This window comes from Xenopus laevis, chromosome 1S (genome assembly GCF_017654675.1).
Source record: "Xenopus laevis strain J_2021 chromosome 1S, Xenopus_laevis_v10.1, whole genome shotgun sequence".
In the NCBI taxonomy this organism is placed as follows: domain Eukaryota; kingdom Metazoa; phylum Chordata; class Amphibia; order Anura; family Pipidae; genus Xenopus; species Xenopus laevis.
Window position 1 is genome coordinate 3,192,897 of NC_054372.1, and position 19,624 is coordinate 3,212,520.

Sequence of the window (19,624 nt, forward strand, 5' to 3'; positions counted from 1 at the left end):
GCCGATCAAAAACCCGCAGGTTTACCCGCGGGTCGGGCGAGTTAGGGCCGACTCCTGCACAAAATCTTCGGGTACCTAGTACTTCTGGCGACAGGAATTTATAGACTTCCGCCTGCCCCGCCCCTTTTGTGACATCACTGTGGGGCGGGCGCGGGGCTATAAAGAGAGGGCAGGAGCGGGCCCGGGTGCAATCCAGGAGGGGGTGGATTAGGGTCGGACGCGGGTCGAAAAATTCCCTATCCGCACATCAACATTGCCAAGCGACAAATCTCCCTGAATCTGCCTTTGCGCCCTGACCCTTAATTGCTACATTTAGTCGCTACATTTAGTCACTACATTTAGTCGCTACATTTAGTCGCTACTTTTCTCAGTAGTATCTCTAGAGTATTAGTAACTATTGTAACAGCTGCCTGTAATGAAACCCAAGGATTCTGCTCAGCAGGGACAAAGATAAGAGAAGTATCAGCTAAATGTATCAATTCAGAATAGTTTACAGGCTCGGCGACCCCCCTCCCAGAGTTGGTTTAGAAGGTAAAAAATGACACTTTACACTTCAATATTAGAAAGTAGAAAATAGAAATTAATTGGAAAAAGTTGTTATTGCTGGTGAACTGTCTGAAACCAACTGAACTGAAAAAAAGTGTTTGATGGTGAACAACAGTATGAGAAGGCTCCCCTGCATCACATTACACTAGCAACATACAGATAAAGATGAAGCCTTCAGTCCTACTGAGGAAATATGGCAGAAAAGGAAACAAAGTATCCAGGTTGGATGAAACATTTTATCTGTAGGAAGGAAAGTCTCACCGGGAAGAGGAGGGGGGTATGAAAACCTACAGAAATGTCACTGGCCAAAGGCTAATTCTTAAAGGGGATCTAAATGCAAAAAATTGATTGATATAAACTTCTCTGACCACCCATACAATTCACATTCATTTTCTATTTTAGTGCTTTCTGAGATCATTGCAGTTTTAGGCTGCCGATATCAGGCTTTTGGCTCAGCATGCCTAGGGTTAACAGTCAGCGATGACACTAGTAATTTTTGCTGTTACATATTCCAGTCCCAGTAAGGCCTCCAGCTCCCAGTGAAGGGTTAAGCCCAGCCGGGTGCCCGGGGAATAACAAAGAAGCAGATGGTTACAGGTCCCAGCGGATCATCTCCACTGGTCACAAACTCACACTGAGCCAAAGGAGTAGTCTCTGGGATACGGGAGCCGTCATACTGATCCACTAGCCCGATGTACAGCTTTTATTTACACAACCAGCACCATTGTCTCTCCAGCCTGTCAGGAATCCCCGGCACAGCAATGGGGTAAGGGCTGGGGTTATTATATGGGGATCTCATTAGCCAATCATATACACTGTATATACATATACAGTAAATACACATTTAGCCTCACAGCCAATATGATTTTTGGTTGTTGGGGTCAGACCTTAGCAACTAACAGCATTATTGTTATTAATATGATAATGTTATATTAGACTTTAGGGTGAAGTTCATCATTATAAACAGCTAGTAGCCCAGAATGTACCTTAGTTGCCCGGGGGCTGCGATACACTGTGAGTGACCAGCAGTTTGTTTGCTTATGAAAAAGCAGAATTCTGTCTGGCCGTTCAGATTTTTGTCACTCCTGGTTGTGACTCCTGAAACAATGTAGCAGAAGCAGCTGATTAACAAAACCCTCCTGCTTCTTGTTTCAAGAGCCAGAAAGAATGGGACAGACGCTGCTTTAAGTAATGAATGTACATAGGGATATATTTTCTTTCATTATGGAACCATCTGGTTTTTTTTTTGTTTTTTTTCAGATTTCACCTTTAAACATCAGTGGCACATTGATAAAAGGAATGATATATATATATATATATATATATATATATATATATTTTTTTTTTTTTTTAAAGCACTGCGTATCTTGACACAGCTATATAAATAAATGATGATGATGATGATATATATATATATATATATATATATATATATATATATATATAGATAGAAGTCCAGTGGTTACACGCACACCGATGTTAATAGTAAAATTAATTTATTAGAAAATCATTAAATATACATTGCATCAACGTTTCGGTTCGGAGTTTAGAACCTTTCTCAAGATGCCTTTCCCTATATATACATATATATAGGGCTCCTGACTCCATTCTTATACTAATGCACTGCTCTATTCTCTTACACTTATTCTGGCCCACTGTATAACTCCCTGCAGGTTCTATAACTCCCTATAATACACAAAAGCCATGAATATCCTGTAAATTATATCCTTATAAACGGTGAGTTCTGATGTCATCAGTTATAAACGGTGAGTTCTGATGTCATTTCTGTCACATGATTCACTGAAACTTGTGTATTATAATAAATAAAGTACCCCCTGTTGCAAAATATGAGGATATTAGAAGTTACCTCGGAGTTCCATGACAACTCCTCGGTAATTTATAATATCCTTATATTTTACAAGAGGGGGTACTTTATTCACTATATATAAACCACTACTATATAAACCACTACTATATAAACCAGTACCAGGTACCCAGGCTCGGGGCATCTTGGCTGGTCATGTCCCATGATGCACCAGTGCAGATGAAATCATGGAACAGATTGGCAGGCAGTGTAGATGCTGGATGGTGGATTAGGGCTAATGACTGGGAGCAGGGCCCCTGGGGCCACAGTAATGATACATTATGTGCAACCTGATAGGCTCCTGCATCTGCCACAGGGAAATCAATATGGAAGCAGAAGGTTGGCTTCTTCTCTCCCTTTTATTTAAGCTAATGAGTTCCCACTCCTGAGCAGCCACAGGTCACATTCTTGCTCCACCTACAGGACATCCCAACACATTGCAGCTCAGCCAACATCAGTGTAACCCTTTGTCTCCCAGAGAACAATGCTGCACTTCATGGATCCGGCTACACACACAGGACAGTGAGGAGCAAGTACAACTGTGAGTAACATTATTATAGGCTACATGTACCATCACACACTGCTGGGATCCCTGCATGGAGGGGCAGGCAATTCATTTTAAAGAGGGGGACACGGTAATTACCTGCCTGTACTTCTATATAGCTGTGCATTTTGGAGGGGGCCCTGAACAATTATTAACCTATAAATAAGATTATACAAAGCCCTCTGTAAATCTGCACCCAAGAGCAGTGATGTTCAACTTGTACATCTGAGCTGTTAGCTGGCATGGACTGCTGAGAGTTGCAGTTTAGCATGAATTCAACATCCGAACACTACAGGGTTGCAGTTTTGAGTAGTCCAACTTAAAATATACTTTCAGTATGATGCAGACAGTGGAGCAGGCATTCTACAACTGGATTTCATTAATGGGCTATAAGGAAACAGAGGCTGTTCCTGCTGAATTGTTCTTAGTACAGGGAATACCTATGTGCCATAGTTTTATGGGATCTCTCTGTACAGACTATGAGCAAACTTAGGGGCTGTTCCTGCTGAATTGTGCTTAGTACAGGGAATACCTATGTACCATAGTTTTATGGGATCTCTCTGTACAGACTATGAGCAAACTTAGGGACTGTTCCTGCTGAATTGTGCTTAGTACAGGGAATACCTATGCTGCCATAGTTTTATGGGATCTCTCTGTACAGACTATGAGCAAACTTAGGGACTGTTCCTGCTGAATTGTGCTTAGTACAGGGAATACCTATGCTGCCATAGTTTTATGGGATCTCTCTGTACAGACTATGAGCAAACTTAGCGGACTGTTCCTGCTGAATTGTGCTTAGTACAGGGAATACCTATGCTACCATAGTTTTATGGGATCTCTTTGTATAGACTATGAGCAAATTTAGGGGATTGTTGCTCACTTTCCCTTTGTTTTGTATTGGGATGTCTTAACTGAGGCTATAGACAAACACAGGGGCCTGTTCCTGCTGAACTATGCCCATCAGAGGGGAGTACCTATAGCATTCCCCTGTACAAATCACAACTCAGCAGGAACAGTCTGCACAGAGAGATGCCATGGACTGGTAGAGGTGAATATCTATGATTAGTTGTATGTTTGATATTTGTGCCCCTATGAATAGGAATAAGTTAATAATAGAAGAGTATGTGTGTATAAATACAGAAGTGCAGAGGGAGTATGGCTACTGGTACAAGAGGCTGGTGGTATATACTAACAATTAGCCAAACTGTACAAGACAAATAACATCTGTACATAACTGCATGGGAGAATTTACAGCCATTAAACCCCCCACATGTCAGGGTGTAAGTGGTGGGGCAGGTTCACTTGTTGAAGTGGTCTGATTTGGGCCCGTCATCCTATAATACAGGCTAAATAACCCTGATAGTAACGCTAGTCTCCTATAGGACTCACCAAATCATTCACACCTTTCACTAATGTTTAGTGTCATTTGTGTGTTCCAGGCACCTATACAGACTTACAGCTACACTTGTGTTCCGAATAATAGCAGTGCAACATCACTAACCTGATCAATCTTTGTTTTTGGTAGAAATTATATTTCTATTTGGCAAATAATGTACTAGTAGGTGTAGTAGAGTCATAGAAACCCATAAGAGCAAACAGGAATGAGTAAATGTTGCGCTAATGGTTATAGTATAGTCAAATGGCTCCTTCCAGACCTTGCTCATTAAAAAGTTGATTGGAGAGGGGAACCTATAAAGAAGTGCAGAAAATGAGAGGCTGCTCAGCTAAAATGATCTCAAATGTTTGAAAATGTAACCAAAACCCAAAAGATGCGGAAGAAAAGGGAAAGTGACCATTGGAATGGACAGAATAGCCAAAATGGCAAAGACTCAGCCAATGATCAGCTGCAGGAAGATGAAAGAAGGAGTAAAGTTCCCTGTGATACTGTTACAATTAGAAGTGACTGTGTGAAGCCAAACTATCGGCAAGAAGCCCCCGCAATTCCCGTTGGTGAAAAAAGACATGGACTGAAGAGCTTACAATTAGCCAAAGAACACACTGACTGGCCTAAAGAGAAATGACACAATATTTTGTGGACTGATGAAACAAGATTGTTCTTTTTGGGTGTAGGGGCCACAGACAGTTTGTCAGACGCCCCCCAAACACTGAATTGAAGCCCCAGTACAGAGTGAAGCACAAGTATCATGATATGGGGATGTTTCTCATACTATGGTGTTGGGCCTATTTATCCCTTTATACCAGGGATCATGGATCAGTTTCAATCCAAATACTTGTCATGTTGCCTTATGCCCAAGAGCAAATGTCCTTGAAATGGGGGGACAACAACCAAAACACCCCAGTAACTGAGCAACATCTTGGTTCCACCCCAACAAGATTGACATTATAGCCCCCCAATCCAATAGAAAACTAGTGGGGGTGACATAGGGTGTGAGGCAAAAGCAAGAAATGCATTTGGAATTGTGGAAGAGGTTGTTGGAAGTTGGTGGAGTCCATACAACAGATGTGCAGCACAAACACTGTTATACAACTCAATATTAGTTCCCTCATTCCAAGCAACACAAACATCTTTCACTTGATACAGTCAATGAGTTGGGAAAGAACAATGAGGGACTAATATTCCCTTCACTTTCTCTAAAGGAATAACACACATTTCAGCCATTTTTCTTCATGTTTTGGTTTGGAATACAATGTGCAGTGTTCCCAATGCATTTGTGTGTATGGAAATAAAACCGGTTATAAGGATTTTGAGCTTTACTCACTATTTTAAACACACTGCTATTATTCTGAACACAAGTGTAGGCCACACCCTCATTAGGCCACACCCCAGCAGGACACACCTTCAATAAGCAAGCTTTGCAGTCCCTATTGACACTATTGGGTGCATAGGAACAAGTCACATACAATTAGACACCCCCATCCCTATGTAACTTCTGAGTAAAGGGGCACATAGAGAACACGTGTACAACAGGCATGGCACACGCAATAGCCGAGGGCACAGGAGACCACGCTCAGTCATTGGCTGGAAATCTAACAGCCCAATAGAGCTACCGGACATGTGTTATATACAATAAAGGCACAATCACTAATGGATACAATGACTGGCATTCAGTGGCCAATGAAAGGGAGCTGTGTGGGCACAGACTGTGCAGTGATATGGGATATGAATGGGCGAGAAGCAACAAATAGGGGTGGCATTATAACAGAGGAAAAATCATTTTATTCAAGTCTAGACATTATATACAGACCTCCCGAGGTCCCCTTACACCATGCAGGGAGCGGGCATGCAATGGCATATGAATGGCACACTAAAGTTACAATAACAAATGGACAGCTTTCATGCTCTGCTTGGAGAGGTGTTTTTGGGGGAGATAAAGTAAAAAAGCACCTTCTTGGGTTTCACGCCGCGCTGCATGAGGAGGGGGGGAAAGGTTAGAGAGATTAGAGACCCTGTGAGGAGGTGAATGGGTTAATCAGTGAGACATAGGGGTACCAGGGAAGAGAGGGAAGAGTATCACACAGCCTGCACTGCTCACTGGCACCCACTATTTCTGTGCCAACAACACATACCCCAGAGTCATTACTTTCATACCTGTAGGATCCAGTGACACACTGACAGCAAGACCCTGAGGAGCCCATACTCACCAGCTGATAGGATAAACACTACCCCCAGCACCCCAACAGCCACAGAACCCCAGAAAACAAAAACAAACGAAGGATTCTGAGATTGGTGCAAACAGCGCTTGTCAATGGTGCCCCCTAGTGGTGTGCGATTGGAATAAGACTCAGTAGAATGTATAAACATTTTTCATACAAACTTTAATAGATATCTCAGCTTCCCAGCAGTATAGCTGTTACACCAGCACACAGATTTGTGTAAAACTGCAGCAGTGTAAATCTTATAAATGACTGGCACGGATATATTCATTCTATGCAGAGTGGTACACCCAGTTCTTTCAAGCGTGCACACCAGGTTGATTGTATAAAACAAGCTTTGGCACCTGTAAATGTGGGTCCGTTACATGCCAACCCATCTGCAGTGCTAGTTATACACAGCTCAGTAGCGACCCCTGCTGGTACATTTATTCCATGGCTGGTCTAAAAAGGAATCTGCTCCTGTTATAAACTAAAGGTGGCCATAGACGTAACAGTTACGATCTTTCTTGGAAAAGATCTGTCCAATAAAGTTAGTTTGTTTCAATACAAACGTGTAGAGCTGAATCGTCAGATATACAGGTAGATATACGGGAAGAAACAATAGAATTCTACCTGTATCTGACGATTCAGCACTAACAATGGCCGATGTTTGGGTCCCTTCAAAGGCTCCAGATCAAAATTTTACATCCAGCCAGATAGTCGAGCCGACTGATATCCAAGTCTTCTGCCGATATCGGTCGGCTCTTTTTCCACCATGCACGCACCGAATATCGGATGAAAATTTGTTTCGTACAATATTATCTGTGTGTCTATGGCCACCTTAATGTGCAACCGTATCCAATCACACAACAGCCTTTGCCTAACCTCCTCATAGAACTGCTGACTCTCCATTAACCCATTCTGACTATCTCTATATATAAACGGATTTCTGTATCTTATACCTGATCAATGCAGCTTAACTAGGAATCCACCCACTAGTAAGTAGGCTATAAAGGTGCTTGGCAGGGAGAAAACTATAGACTGGGGGTAAGTATAGAACTGTAACAGCCCCACAGATACAGAGGTAGGTAGTGGGTCACTGACATGCTCCCACATATACCCAACCCCTGGCTACTGACTGTACGACCCAAACTAATAGGGGCACAATGCGGGTAGAGGTTTAGTATTTTTTCACACCAACATTAGATGGTCACTAAATTCTACAGAGGGTGGGACATTGCCTCTATGAGTTTTGGATTGGCCTACTCAACACCGGCATCAACTCAGAAGTGCAAATAACACTGATCCTTATATTTGCCCAATATCCCTCTCCTCCTGGATGAACCAACGTAACCTCATACTCAACTTGCCAAAAATTGAGCTTATAACCCAAGCCGAGCCCCTCTCTTGCTTTCAGCATTACTATTGATGACATGACCATTAACCCCGTTAATTCAGCACGCTGCTTGGGGGTCATCTTTGACCAGTCTCTCGCCTTCTCTAACCAGATTAATAATACTGCCAAAACCTGTCGCTTCTCCCTCCAAGATATGTCCCTTTCTTTCAGAAACAACAGCCAAAACATTAATCCGTGCCCTTATCCTATCCCACTTAGACTATTACAATCTCCTACTAACCAATCTTCCTGACTCCCATCTCTCTCCCCTCCAATCAATCTTAAACTACACTACTAGGATCCTCCTGCTCTCTCCATAGAGGGAACCCGTTGAACCTCATGTAAAATCCTTAGCGTGGCTGCCTGTTAAGTAAAGTATAGCATATAAAACCCTTATACCAGGGGTGTCCAAACTTTTAACAACGAGGGCCAGATTTGATGAGGTGAAAATGTGTGGGGGCCGACCAGTTTAGCCTGACATTCTTTGACTCGAACCATTAAGTTTATTTTCATGAAGCTGCTGGATCCAGGCAAAATTAAATGTGAAGCTACTATGATATGTTAGTGCCCTACTGCACTGATCTCTTTCTTTCCCCATAGCCAGCAGGCCCGGACTGGCAATCTATGGGTTCTGCAAATACCAGAGGGGCTGCTATATGGTTCCAAAGTTACCAAATAGTGGGCTGGTAGGGGGCTATTTGGGCTGGTAGGGGGATGTTTGGGCCTCTGTGTACTTGGAATGGCAGGGCCTATTTTGACTCACAGTCCAGGCCTGATAGCCAGCCCCCACCCACTCTCTGTAATCTTGTAATTTTTTATTCAACTGTTCATTCTCTTTCCGTTACACACTCACCTTCTGTAACTCCCCCTCCCTCTCAGAAACCAGGCATGAAAAAAAAGCTACACTACTAAAAAACCCTTTCTATCCCCTGACTCAAAGCTCCCCCCCCCTCGATAGTTTTACAACTCTAGTCTCCGTTACACACAAGCTCCTCTCCTTCTGGAGCTGCCAGCTCCCCCCTCCCTCTCAGAAACTAAAGGTGGACTGGACTCCTTGATTGTGACTTACTTCCCTGCTGCCGCACATTCATTTCTATGTGATCACTGAGACACTTGTTAGATAAGCAGGATCAAGCTGCAGCAGCACATTTTCAACACTTCTCACGTGTCTCAGTGATCACATAGAAATGAATGTGCGGCAGCAGGGAAATAAGTCACAATCAAGGAGTCCACCTTTAGTTTCTGAGAGGGAGGGGGAGTGACAGAAGTTTAGTGTGTAACGGAGAGAGAACGGAGAGCTTTAAAAACTCACGGAGGCTGGCTGCTACAGTGGGAATGGGGAGGAGGTCGAATCCCAGTCGGCAGCAGTATTCTCAAGTGCAGCAGGTGCGCGTGTGACCTGCTGCGACGTTCTGCTCCTCTTCCGGCTCCCTCTCTGGCACTGCAGCAGACTTCCTGTTCACCTCTGGCCACTTCCACTGCACCGACTGGGGAGGGGGGTGGTGTGAAATGCTGCGGCCTACGGGCCAATTAAAAATGAGTCGCGGGCCCTAGTTTGGACACCCCTGCCTTATACTAACATTCAAAGACCTTCACTCCTCTGCTCCTCACTACATTTCTTCACTTGTCTCACTGTAGGTTCCTGGTCGTCTTCTCCGCTCTTCTCAGAGCCCCTTCTCTTCACACCATCCACATCCACATCTCGTCTCAAACCCTTCTATCTTGCTGCTCCCTACCTCTGGCATTCCATCCCTGAATTCCTCCGTAAGGAATCCTCTCTCAATCTCTTCAAGAAAAAACTAACAGCCTACTTTTTGGTGCACTAGAACATTAGACTAGTCCTGGTATCTATTGGACAATGTTCCCCCTCTAATTTCTGCCTGTATGTTATCCACCCACCCACTTAGACTATAAGCTCTACAGGGCAGGAACCTCCTTCCCACATAGCACTTAAGCTCTGTGTCCTTATATGAGCTCTGTATATATTTATTGTATGTACTGAGTACTGTTGTACAGCAATGCGGCTCATTAACAGCGCTTTACATACATACATAATAACTCAGACAGACCCAATCACATTACATTCGTTAATTGCAAACTGTGCATTTACCAGCTGCCACCAGAAGGGGGAGTATGTTGTGGTGTGACACAGTTTATGGATTTGCTGCATCTTTATAATCTCAGGTTCTGCAGGGCTGGATAGAATCATCTCCCCACGTTCAATAGAACCTTTCCTAGTAATTAATGGGGTGTCGGAACAATGTCCTAAGGCTCTTAGAGTGGAAATTGCACATGGCACCATTGGGTTTATAGAGACATATATTACAGAAGGAATAGTGAGATCAGTGGATACAAAACAAGACTGTATATAAATATAACTATAACTCAAGCTTTAGGTTCTTCCTGTTATTGTGTGGCCCATAACATACAAACATGCTAGTCCTGTAACGGAGACTCAAGAAGCAGGTATCTGTGTGTAATGAGACACTATCCTTCCCTCAGTCACAGGCACAACAAATATTTGCCACAACTTACCAGTTTGGTGCCCTTTGGTGTTTCCATCATATCTGTAAAAAGAAATGGGTAAGGTGGGTGTCAGTAGCACTAGGTGAGGCTGCTCCCAATACACTTATTTAATATTAATCTGAATATTCCCCATACATATTAAGGGGCATGTTTACCAACATTGGAGATAAATATCTGGAGAGATTTCTGGAGATGTTGCTACTTTCAAGAAATGACTGCTACTTTCAGCAAAACTAAAACCCTAAGTCAGACAATATAAAGCTACAGACCCCATAATCCTCAGTATGTGGGGGGGAAGGAGCCAGGCAGGGAGGGAAGAACTTACCCTTTCTGAGACCTTTAGAAGCAGCTGGCTCTGGGGTTTCGGGAGATGTGGTGTCGGCTCCATCCTCTATAGTCTGGATCTGAAAGACATAAAGGGTATGGATGAACTGTAAATACAGAGATAAAAGCGATGTGCAGCTTGTATTATTCCAGGCAAAGACAAGCCATTTTGATGGGGTATGCATCTGTGTGGCCCACCCTGTCACCTGAGTTACCTAATGTATTCCAGTGGCTCCAATTGGATGTTTCTGCCAAAATACACAAATAAGTGATTCTCACCCTAATACTGTGGTAACTGCTCCAAGTAAATAGACTTTAAGGGACAGTTCACCGTGAAATGTAAATTAAGTATGTGGTAGATAATAGTGTTCTAGGACAATGCTTTTTTGAAATATTGCTCAGGCTTAGAACTGCAACTGAACTGGCTGCTACGGCTCAATTACTCTAGCAACCATGCAGCACTTTGGATACTGAATAACGTTAAGCAAAAAGAAAAAAGTAATGAAAACCTCAGTCTTTGTGTTTTTTGGTTTGGTCAGGCTAAAAATAAATAATGAATTGAAAATAGGTTAGAATAGCTTTCTCTATAATCAAGTTTAATTGGAGCGCTAGATTTAAAGCATTCTGGTATGAGTAATCCAGCAACATCCAAGAAAACACACAGAAAAACACACAGGCCTCTAAAACATAGAAACAAAAAGTTAATTCAAGGTGTATGACCCCTTTAATGTTATCTAAAGCAAAGTCGAAAATAAAAAATACACAAGCAAATAATCAATAAAGCACTGGAATGTACAGGATTAGGGCTGAAATGTCCAGATTACACCGCCTCTTAGGGCAAAGACACACGTATATATCCAATTTCTGCCAATACATTGCACATTTCATGTTTACATATTTATTGTGTATTTTTATGTGCCTTTTTGTGATATGTACTATCGTTGTCTCGTCTCACTGTGTATTCGTATACTGCTGAGATGACAATAAAGTTTACTTTGACGTGGAGATTCAGGGAGATTAGTCGGCCGGCAACAAATCGCCTCTTCTTCGGGTGACTAATCTCCCCGAACTGCCTCCCCGCCGGCTAGAATCTAAATCTTTATCTAAAATGTATGCACCTGTCTAATTTTGTTATGATGCATATTTTCTGTTAATCCAATAAACTTTGTCACTGCTGAAATACTACCTTTCCATAAGGCAAGTTATATATTAAAAGGAAGTTGCTACTTTGAAAGCTCAGCCAATGATAAACAAAACTCCAAAGAATTAAGAGGGGTTCCCAATTGCAATTGGTTTTCATTTTTTTTTTTTTCTGTTTTTTTAGTTATTTAGTTTTTTATTCAGCAGCTCTCCGATTTGCAATTTCATCAATCTGGTTGCTAGGCTTCAAATTACCCTACCAACCATGCATTGATTTTAATAAGAGACTGGAATGTAAATTTGAGAGGCCTGAGTAGAGTGTTTGGTTTTTTTGATGGGGTCAGTGACCCCCATTTGTCAGTTGGAAAGAGTCAGAAGAAGAGGGGAAATAATTCAAAATCGATAAAAAAAAAGAAAAAATGAAGGCCAATGGAAAAGTTGCTTAGAATTAGCCCTAACACACTAAAAATTAAAACAATTCTTTGTTTCTAACAACAGATAAAGCTCAGGCACTGGCAAAGACTCAGAGTCAGGCAACATGAAGAGGCCCAGGGCCACAGTCAGTAGCACAAAACAGAAGAGTCTGTGACATATTAGGGGTGATATATTGTGTATATACCCCTCCCTGCAGTAAATCTGCTCCCTGCTGTGATTACCTGGGACTGGCGCACAAATATCCCATGATTCTCCTCACACGTGAAGTATCTCCTTCCCTGCACGGTGCCATCATTCTTTCCTTTTGAGTCATCCAGAATGACTCCCACCCATTTCCCTGATGCAAAGAGAGTGGCACCCACATAAGCCACTGTCCCCCGGTATCCTTTGCCTATCACCTCCACTCGGGAGCCCAGTTTCAGAGCTTTGCCCGTGGCCTCCACACTCATCCTGGCGCTGGAGCTTGGGGTCTGTGACAAAAAGAAAATATGCACAAAATGACTGAGTTAAATTGTAAGCTCTGCTGATCAGGCCCTTGATACACTCACTGTGCACCCCTAAACTATGGTCATGTTATCACCAGGGCACCCCTTGACATTAGCAGAAGAAAGGTTCAAGTAAAGGAAATAGTTTGTTACAGTGAGTGCAGCTGGGGGATTGTCTCTGTGAAGCTGCTACAGTGACCTCGTGTTTTAATAAGGTCATGAAACTCCTCTGTAACTTATAATATCCTTATATTTTACAGGAGGGGGTACTTTATTCACTATATATTCCCAGGATGGAAGAATCCAGTGGGACAACAGGAAGATGCAGGCCACACCCACACAGGGCGGAGTCATGTGACTCATGTGTGACTAACGTGTGACTGCAAGCTGCTGTATCATTTAATCACACTCCCATTATACACACAACTAATGCTGCCTCTTCCTACAGACACACAGCCACGTCTGATATCTACAGCAATAACCATCCCATCATCTTCATCAGTATCACCCCATGCATTAGATGCACACAGCCCTCTACTCTTAATGTTTCACTCTATAAGCGTCATTCATTCACTCCACGACCCCACTTTGTTACATTGCATCGCATTGTGTAACTAGCTGGTGCTTTTGAAACATTCTATTGTCATCCATGTCAGGTGTCTTCTACAACATTGTTTCAGGAGTTAGAACCAGCAGTGCAAACATGTATACAGTGGGGGTTTATGTATTAACACTATGGGGCAGATGTGCAGCAGTGCAGTAACCCATAGCTACCCACAGTAGACTAACTGAAGCTCATGGTTGTTGAGGTTTGTTTAAGTAGTAGTTCCTACAGCTCGACGCTGGGAGTAGTGGGTAACAATTTGTAGAAGGTGTAGAATACTCATTTACCATAGACCCACAATCGTGAAGATATTGGTACATAAATTGGTGACTACAACTGGTGTGGAACTGAACAGTCAAAAAACAAACAATTATTATACAATATATATTACTTAGCAGGCCATTAATGAGACGCAGACTGCGCTGGTTTCTAAGAAGCTACTGCTGAGTGGCCATACACAAATAAAGGGATGGGGGGGTGACTGCCTAATAAATATCTATATGTATGCACACATTACAATTTAGCACATAGCATTAATTCCTCACCTCCCTGGCTGTTCCCCCACCAAGAGAAGATCTACATGATACTGGTCTGGTTGGCCCCCCAAATTCCTTTGCCTCCATCCCTTTCACTAATTCCCTAGCGCAAGTGCAAAGGTGTCTGTGTGATGTACCCCACACTAATCAGCCAGCGGTGTTAATTAGGACAGAGCAAGGCCGACTAATGAACGCAAGCTACTGATTGGCTGCGCTCTGATGCTGCTAAATAAGGCACAGATTTGCCAAACTAATCAGTAATGAGCTCTTATTGGTCAAGTGCAGTAAGAGTAATGAAAGCAAGATTCTGATTGGTTGCTGTGCACGTGACTAGTCTGGGTAAAATGTACATCAGTTAGTGAGTCTCCCCTCCCGCCCCAGGTCTTTCTTTTTCAATTGAGGTTCTAATTGCAGCGCCAGGGCTGATAAAGATGAGGTATGTATAGATTTATTTGTATAGTGAATGTGTGTATTTTACATAATGGAGATTTCTGCCCCATAGAGCTTACAGTCAAAGTGGGTGGGTGTATGAGACACAAATAGGAGGAGCGACTGCAATTCACTGAAGCTGAGGTGTTACCACTTATGTGCCAAGTGTTACTGGGGGTAGTGTAGGGTATAGGGGATCCTTATAATGTATGGGAGTTATGGAGATAAGTATAAGAGCATTTATTATAATAGGAGGCTGTGGCTATTGGGGGTGAAGAGGAGGATCCCTTTATAATGTGCCCCTTTTGTTCCCCCCCCCCTATTCTACGGCCTATTGTACTCCACTTCTCTTTTGCTCTCCCCTTCTTATTGTCCTTGGTTTTGCCCTTCTCTCCCCTCTGTTATGATCATGTGGTTTTTAGTGTTGGGTGGTCTGAGAGTTATGAAAGGGCTAATGGCTATTCCTTGCAATTGAATGTTATTTTGGGGTACTGTTGTAATGAATGGGGGAGGCTATGAGAGAAACTGTATTGTGCTGGAGCCTTTAGTGATGTTATTGATCTGCGAGGCTGAAGCAGTATAATGAATGCAGCGGAGACACAGGGACCTTATTAAAGTGCATGAAGGTGGGGGGCTACTGTAATATTACTGATCAGGAGGAGGAGCATTGTATTGTAATACACAGCGATAATTCTGTTATGATGTAGGCTGAAGGTTATAAGGAAGATCTTCATGTAAGTAGGGCTGCTGGGCAGGAGTGGGGTCTCAAAAGAATGGGTGTTGTGGGTGGGGAACCCTATAATGATGCAACACAGCTCATGGGGGAGGGGATTATGGTGGGACCTTCACTGTAATACATGGGAGTGAGCGACTGTATTATATGAACTGAATGAAGAGGAGCAGGAGACTATAAGGGAGATACCAGTGTATATAGGGGGTATATTATTTAAAGCATGTGGAGGAGGGGCAGGAGACTAATGGGAGATACCACTGTATATAGGGGGGGTATACTAAATAAAGTATGAGGAGGAGGAGGGGCAGGAGACTAATGGGAGATACCAGTGTATATAAGGGGGGGTATATTGTATAAAGTATGAGGAGGAGGGGCAGGAGACTATATGGGAGATACCAGTGTATATAGGGGGGTATATTGTATAAAGTATGAGGAGGAGGGGCAGGAGACTATATGGGAGATACCAGTGTATATACATAGTAAGTAAGGTTGAAAAAAGACACATGTCCATCGAGTTCAACCTTTTTTTTGTTTATTAACTACCTATCTGCCAGTTGATCCAGAGGAAGGCAAAAAACCCATCTGAAGCCTCTCCAATTTGCCTTAAAGGGGGAAAAATTCCTTCCTGACTCCAAAATGGCAATCGGACTAGTCCCTGGATCAACTTGGACTATGAGCTATTTCCCATAACCCTGTATTCCCTCACTTGCTAAAAAGCCATCCAACCCCTTCTTAAAGCTATCTAATGTATCAGCCTGTACCCCTGATTCACTTCCCAGCTCTCCCTGTAACACCCCTTTCCCTCCTCTAATCTCATTGGCTCCCTCCTGTCTGCTGGGAGGAGCTACTGGTGAATAAAGCATCCGACCCTTCCTTATACCTATCTAATGTATCAGCCTGTACAACTGATTCAGGGAGAGAATTCCACATCTTCACAGCTCTCACTGTAAAAAACCCCTTCCCAATATTTAGGCGGAACCTCTTTTCTTCTAATCGGAATGGGTGACCTCGTGTCAGCTGGAAAGACCTACTGGTAAATAAATCATTAGAGAGATTATTATATGATCCCCTTATATATTTATACATAGTTATCATATCACCCCTTCAGCGCCTCTTCTCCAGCGTGAACATCCCCAATTTGGCCAGTCTTTCCTCATAGCTAAGATTTCCCTTTACCAGCTTAGTTGCCCTTCTCTGTCCCCTCTCTAATACAATAATGTCCTGTTTGAGTGATGGAGACCAAAACTGTACGGCATATTCTAGATGGGGCCTTACCAGTGCTCTATACAGTGGGACCCCCTCCTCCCGTGACTCTCTGCCCCATTTAATACAAGTCAAGACCTTATTTGCCCTTGATGCTGCTGACTGGCATTACTTGCTACAGACAAGTTTATTATCTACAAGGACTCCAAGCTCCGTCTCCATTATGGATTTGCCTAGTGCAGTCCCATTAAGGGTATAAGTGGATATTGTTACATCCCAGGTGCAGGACTTTACATTTATCAACATTGAATCTCATTTGCCACTTAGCTGCCCAGATTGCCAGTTAGTCAAGATCCTGTTGCAAGTGCCACATCCTGGATGGAATTAATTGGGCTGATAGTTTTGTCTCATCTGCAAACACTGATACATTACTTACAACACCCTCCCCTAAGTCATTAATGAACAAGTTAAATAAAAGTGGACCCAATACTGAGCCCTGAGGGACCCCACTAAGAACCTTACTCCAAGTAGAGAATGTCTATATAGGGGGGTATATTATATAAAGTATGAGGAGGAGGGTCAGGAGACTAATGGGAGATACCAGTGTGTATAGGGGGGGGGGGGTATATTAAATAAAGTATGAGGAGGAGGGGTAGGAGACTGAGCCAGTGCAAGGTGTATGGGGAGTGAGTATCAGGAGAGCCAGTAATAAAGCGATATATTAGGGGCAGTTATTGGCCAGGCTGGTGCCTCAGGGCTGTATTTACACTGACTGTATTAACCCCCCCCTATGTGTGAGGAGCAGCCGCCCCATAAACTGAACTGGACCCCCTTCCCACCAGTGACCGACACTCACCCCACTCACTAATCCGCCGCTTCTCTATTCAGACCGAGGCGCGCCCGAATCTCTCACACACACAGCTAACTGGTGACACAAGCGTGTCCCAAGCCACTAGACTCCGCGACACTAGACTCCGCCAATCACAACGCAGGATTCGCACCGAGGCTCGGAACGCACTGCGCGCTGGTTACGCCTGGAAAGAACGTTTTGTTGTGCTGCTGCTGCTGGAATAGACCGTGTTTGAGTTAGTGCGTGTTTTGTCTCTCCCCTCACTCGAGCCTCTATAGGTGACTTCTTATTGTATCTATAGTGTAAAGCCGTTTGTATTCAGTACGTCCTATGTACACGGCTCCTGTTCCTTATAAATTGCTGACCCTGCTGCATTCTGGGGAGGGGAATATAACGTGTGTTTAGTGTAATTCTGCCCGTTACTCCCCAATAGCAGTGAGTAATGTTGCCTCAGACAAATAGTCGGTGAATCTGTCTCCTCTCCCTGTATTGTCACTCACTGTCCCTCTGAGCCCCAGACACCTCAGTCATGATTCAGCCACATGTGCTGCTCTCCTCCCAATGGCCATCACTGGGCAACTTTACTTCCTGCTGCTTCTCTCCATGTACCCCCTTATTCTTCTGCTGCTTCTCTCCATGTACCCCCTTATTCTTCTGCTGCTTCTCTCCATGTACCCCCTTATTCTTCTGCTGCTTCTCTCCATGTACCCCCTTATTCTTCTGCTGCTTACACCTTTGTTGGCTCTACTTTGGGACAATTGGGTTTCTTGCCCTTTAATTCACCTCTCTGATTCCTGCTCCAGGCAGCTGTCAGCTCAGCGGGTTATTGATCTTATTGTTTCCAATTCATTATTCTCTCTATGGGCCACTTGTTGCCTGTGAAACCCTCCCGCCACTGACTGGGGACTTGGATTGTTTCCTCGCTGCACAAACTCACATTCATAGTGATTGGGGCTTAATGTGGCAGATGGGATGAGCGGTGTATGGGCCCAATGTTAACCCTTTCATCTCTACTGGCCAGCATCTAACTTACAGCTACATTTTCCCTTTAAATCTCATTATGGGAGCTGCCATAGCGCCATCTCCTCTGTGCAGGACATTCCCCCTCTTGTCATTAGACATAGAGATCTGAGGAGGTGCCAAGTCTCTGGAGCTGAAGGGCTGCTGTTTATTAGTGTATGGCCAGTGCCTCACTGACAGTAAACTTGTAAACTGGGGTGCTGGGATCTCATAAATAAAAGAAGTTTTCTTCAAAAGATTGTCTGCAGAAGCATTATGAGGAGTGTGCCCATGTTCTATACTCACTGACAGTGTCAGCTCCTACAAACCTAGTTATAGTGTTACTGAAATATGGTTTATATGAGTAATAAAACAGCAGTCCTCCTGCTAAATACAGTTTATTTTTACCCGCTTTCCTTAGGTCTCCTGTTATGCTACAATCCCATTACAAGAAGCTTTTGCCAACTGTTAATTGCCATGACTTAATTAGCCCCTACGTTTGCTCATAGTCTGTACAGAGAGATCCCATAAAACTATGGTACATAGGTATTCCCTGTACTAAGCACAATTCAGCAGGAACAGTCCCTAAGTTTGCTCATTGTCTGTACAGAGAGATCCCATAAAACTATGGCAGCATAGGTATTCCCTGTACTAAGCACAATTCAGCAGGAACAGTCCCTAAGTTTGCTCATAGTCTGTACAGAGAGATCCCATAAAACTATGGCAGCATAGGTATTCCCTGTACTAAGCACAATTCAGCAGGAACAGTCCCTAAGTTTGCTCATAGTCTGTACAGAGAGATCCCATAAAACTATGGCAGCATAGGTATTCCCTGTACTAAGCACAATTCAGCAGGAACAGTCCCTAAGTTTGCTCATAGTCTGTACAGAGAGATCCCATAAAACTATGGCAGCATAGGTATTCCCTGTACTAAGCACAATTCAGCAGGAACAGTCCCTAAGTTTGCTCATAGTCTGTACAGAGAGATCCCATAAAACTATGGCAGCATAGGTATTCCCTGTACTAAGCACAATTCAGCAGGAACAGTCCCTAAGTTTGCTCATAGTCTGTACAGAGAGATCCCATAAAACTATGGTACATAGGTATCCCCTGTACTAAGCACAATTCAGCAGGAACAGTCCCCTAAGTTTGCTCATAGTCTGTACAGAGAGATCCCATAAAACTATGGCAGCATTTTGTCTGTGCTTGAGGCATTGAGCATCCTCAGAGAAGCCCCCCACGCCTCCTCCTTGCTTCCTTTCTTCCTGTTACCATGGCCACTACCCCTCCATCCAAAGTCTCCCAATTCAGACAAGGCCCAGCTGCAGCGATGTCCCTGGTGAGTCTCTTCCTGGATTATTTCCCTAGAAAACTGTCTGTCCTCTATTTCCCAAAGGGTTCCCGGCCCTTTAATTC

The 19,624-nt window shown here is 43.5% G+C and overlaps 1 protein-coding gene across 4 annotated transcripts in view; it reads right to left on the bottom strand.

Moving 5' to 3' along the window:
* The window catches only part of dctn1.S (dynactin subunit 1 S homeolog), a 45,087-nt gene that overhangs the window by 21,597 nt on the left and 3,866 nt on the right, over positions 1-19,624 (bottom strand). The window contains exons 1-5 of one of the 4 annotated variants that reach the window (XM_041579338.1): positions 17,216-17,362; positions 12,591-12,839; positions 10,796-10,874; positions 10,480-10,511; positions 6,301-6,321 (exon numbers count right to left, since the gene is read on the bottom strand). In XM_041579338.1, coding sequence (XP_041435272.1) covers positions 6,301-6,321; positions 10,480-10,511; positions 10,796-10,874; positions 12,591-12,818 — 360 coding nt within the window. In that variant the 5' untranslated portion in view covers positions 12,819-12,839; positions 17,216-17,362. Of the gene's footprint in view, positions 1-6,300; positions 6,322-10,479; positions 10,512-10,795; positions 10,875-12,590; positions 12,840-14,003; positions 14,145-17,215; positions 17,363-19,624 lie in introns of those variants that run through there. The other 3 variants (XM_041579336.1, XM_041579337.1, XM_018242957.2) reach the window with 3 other exon arrangements.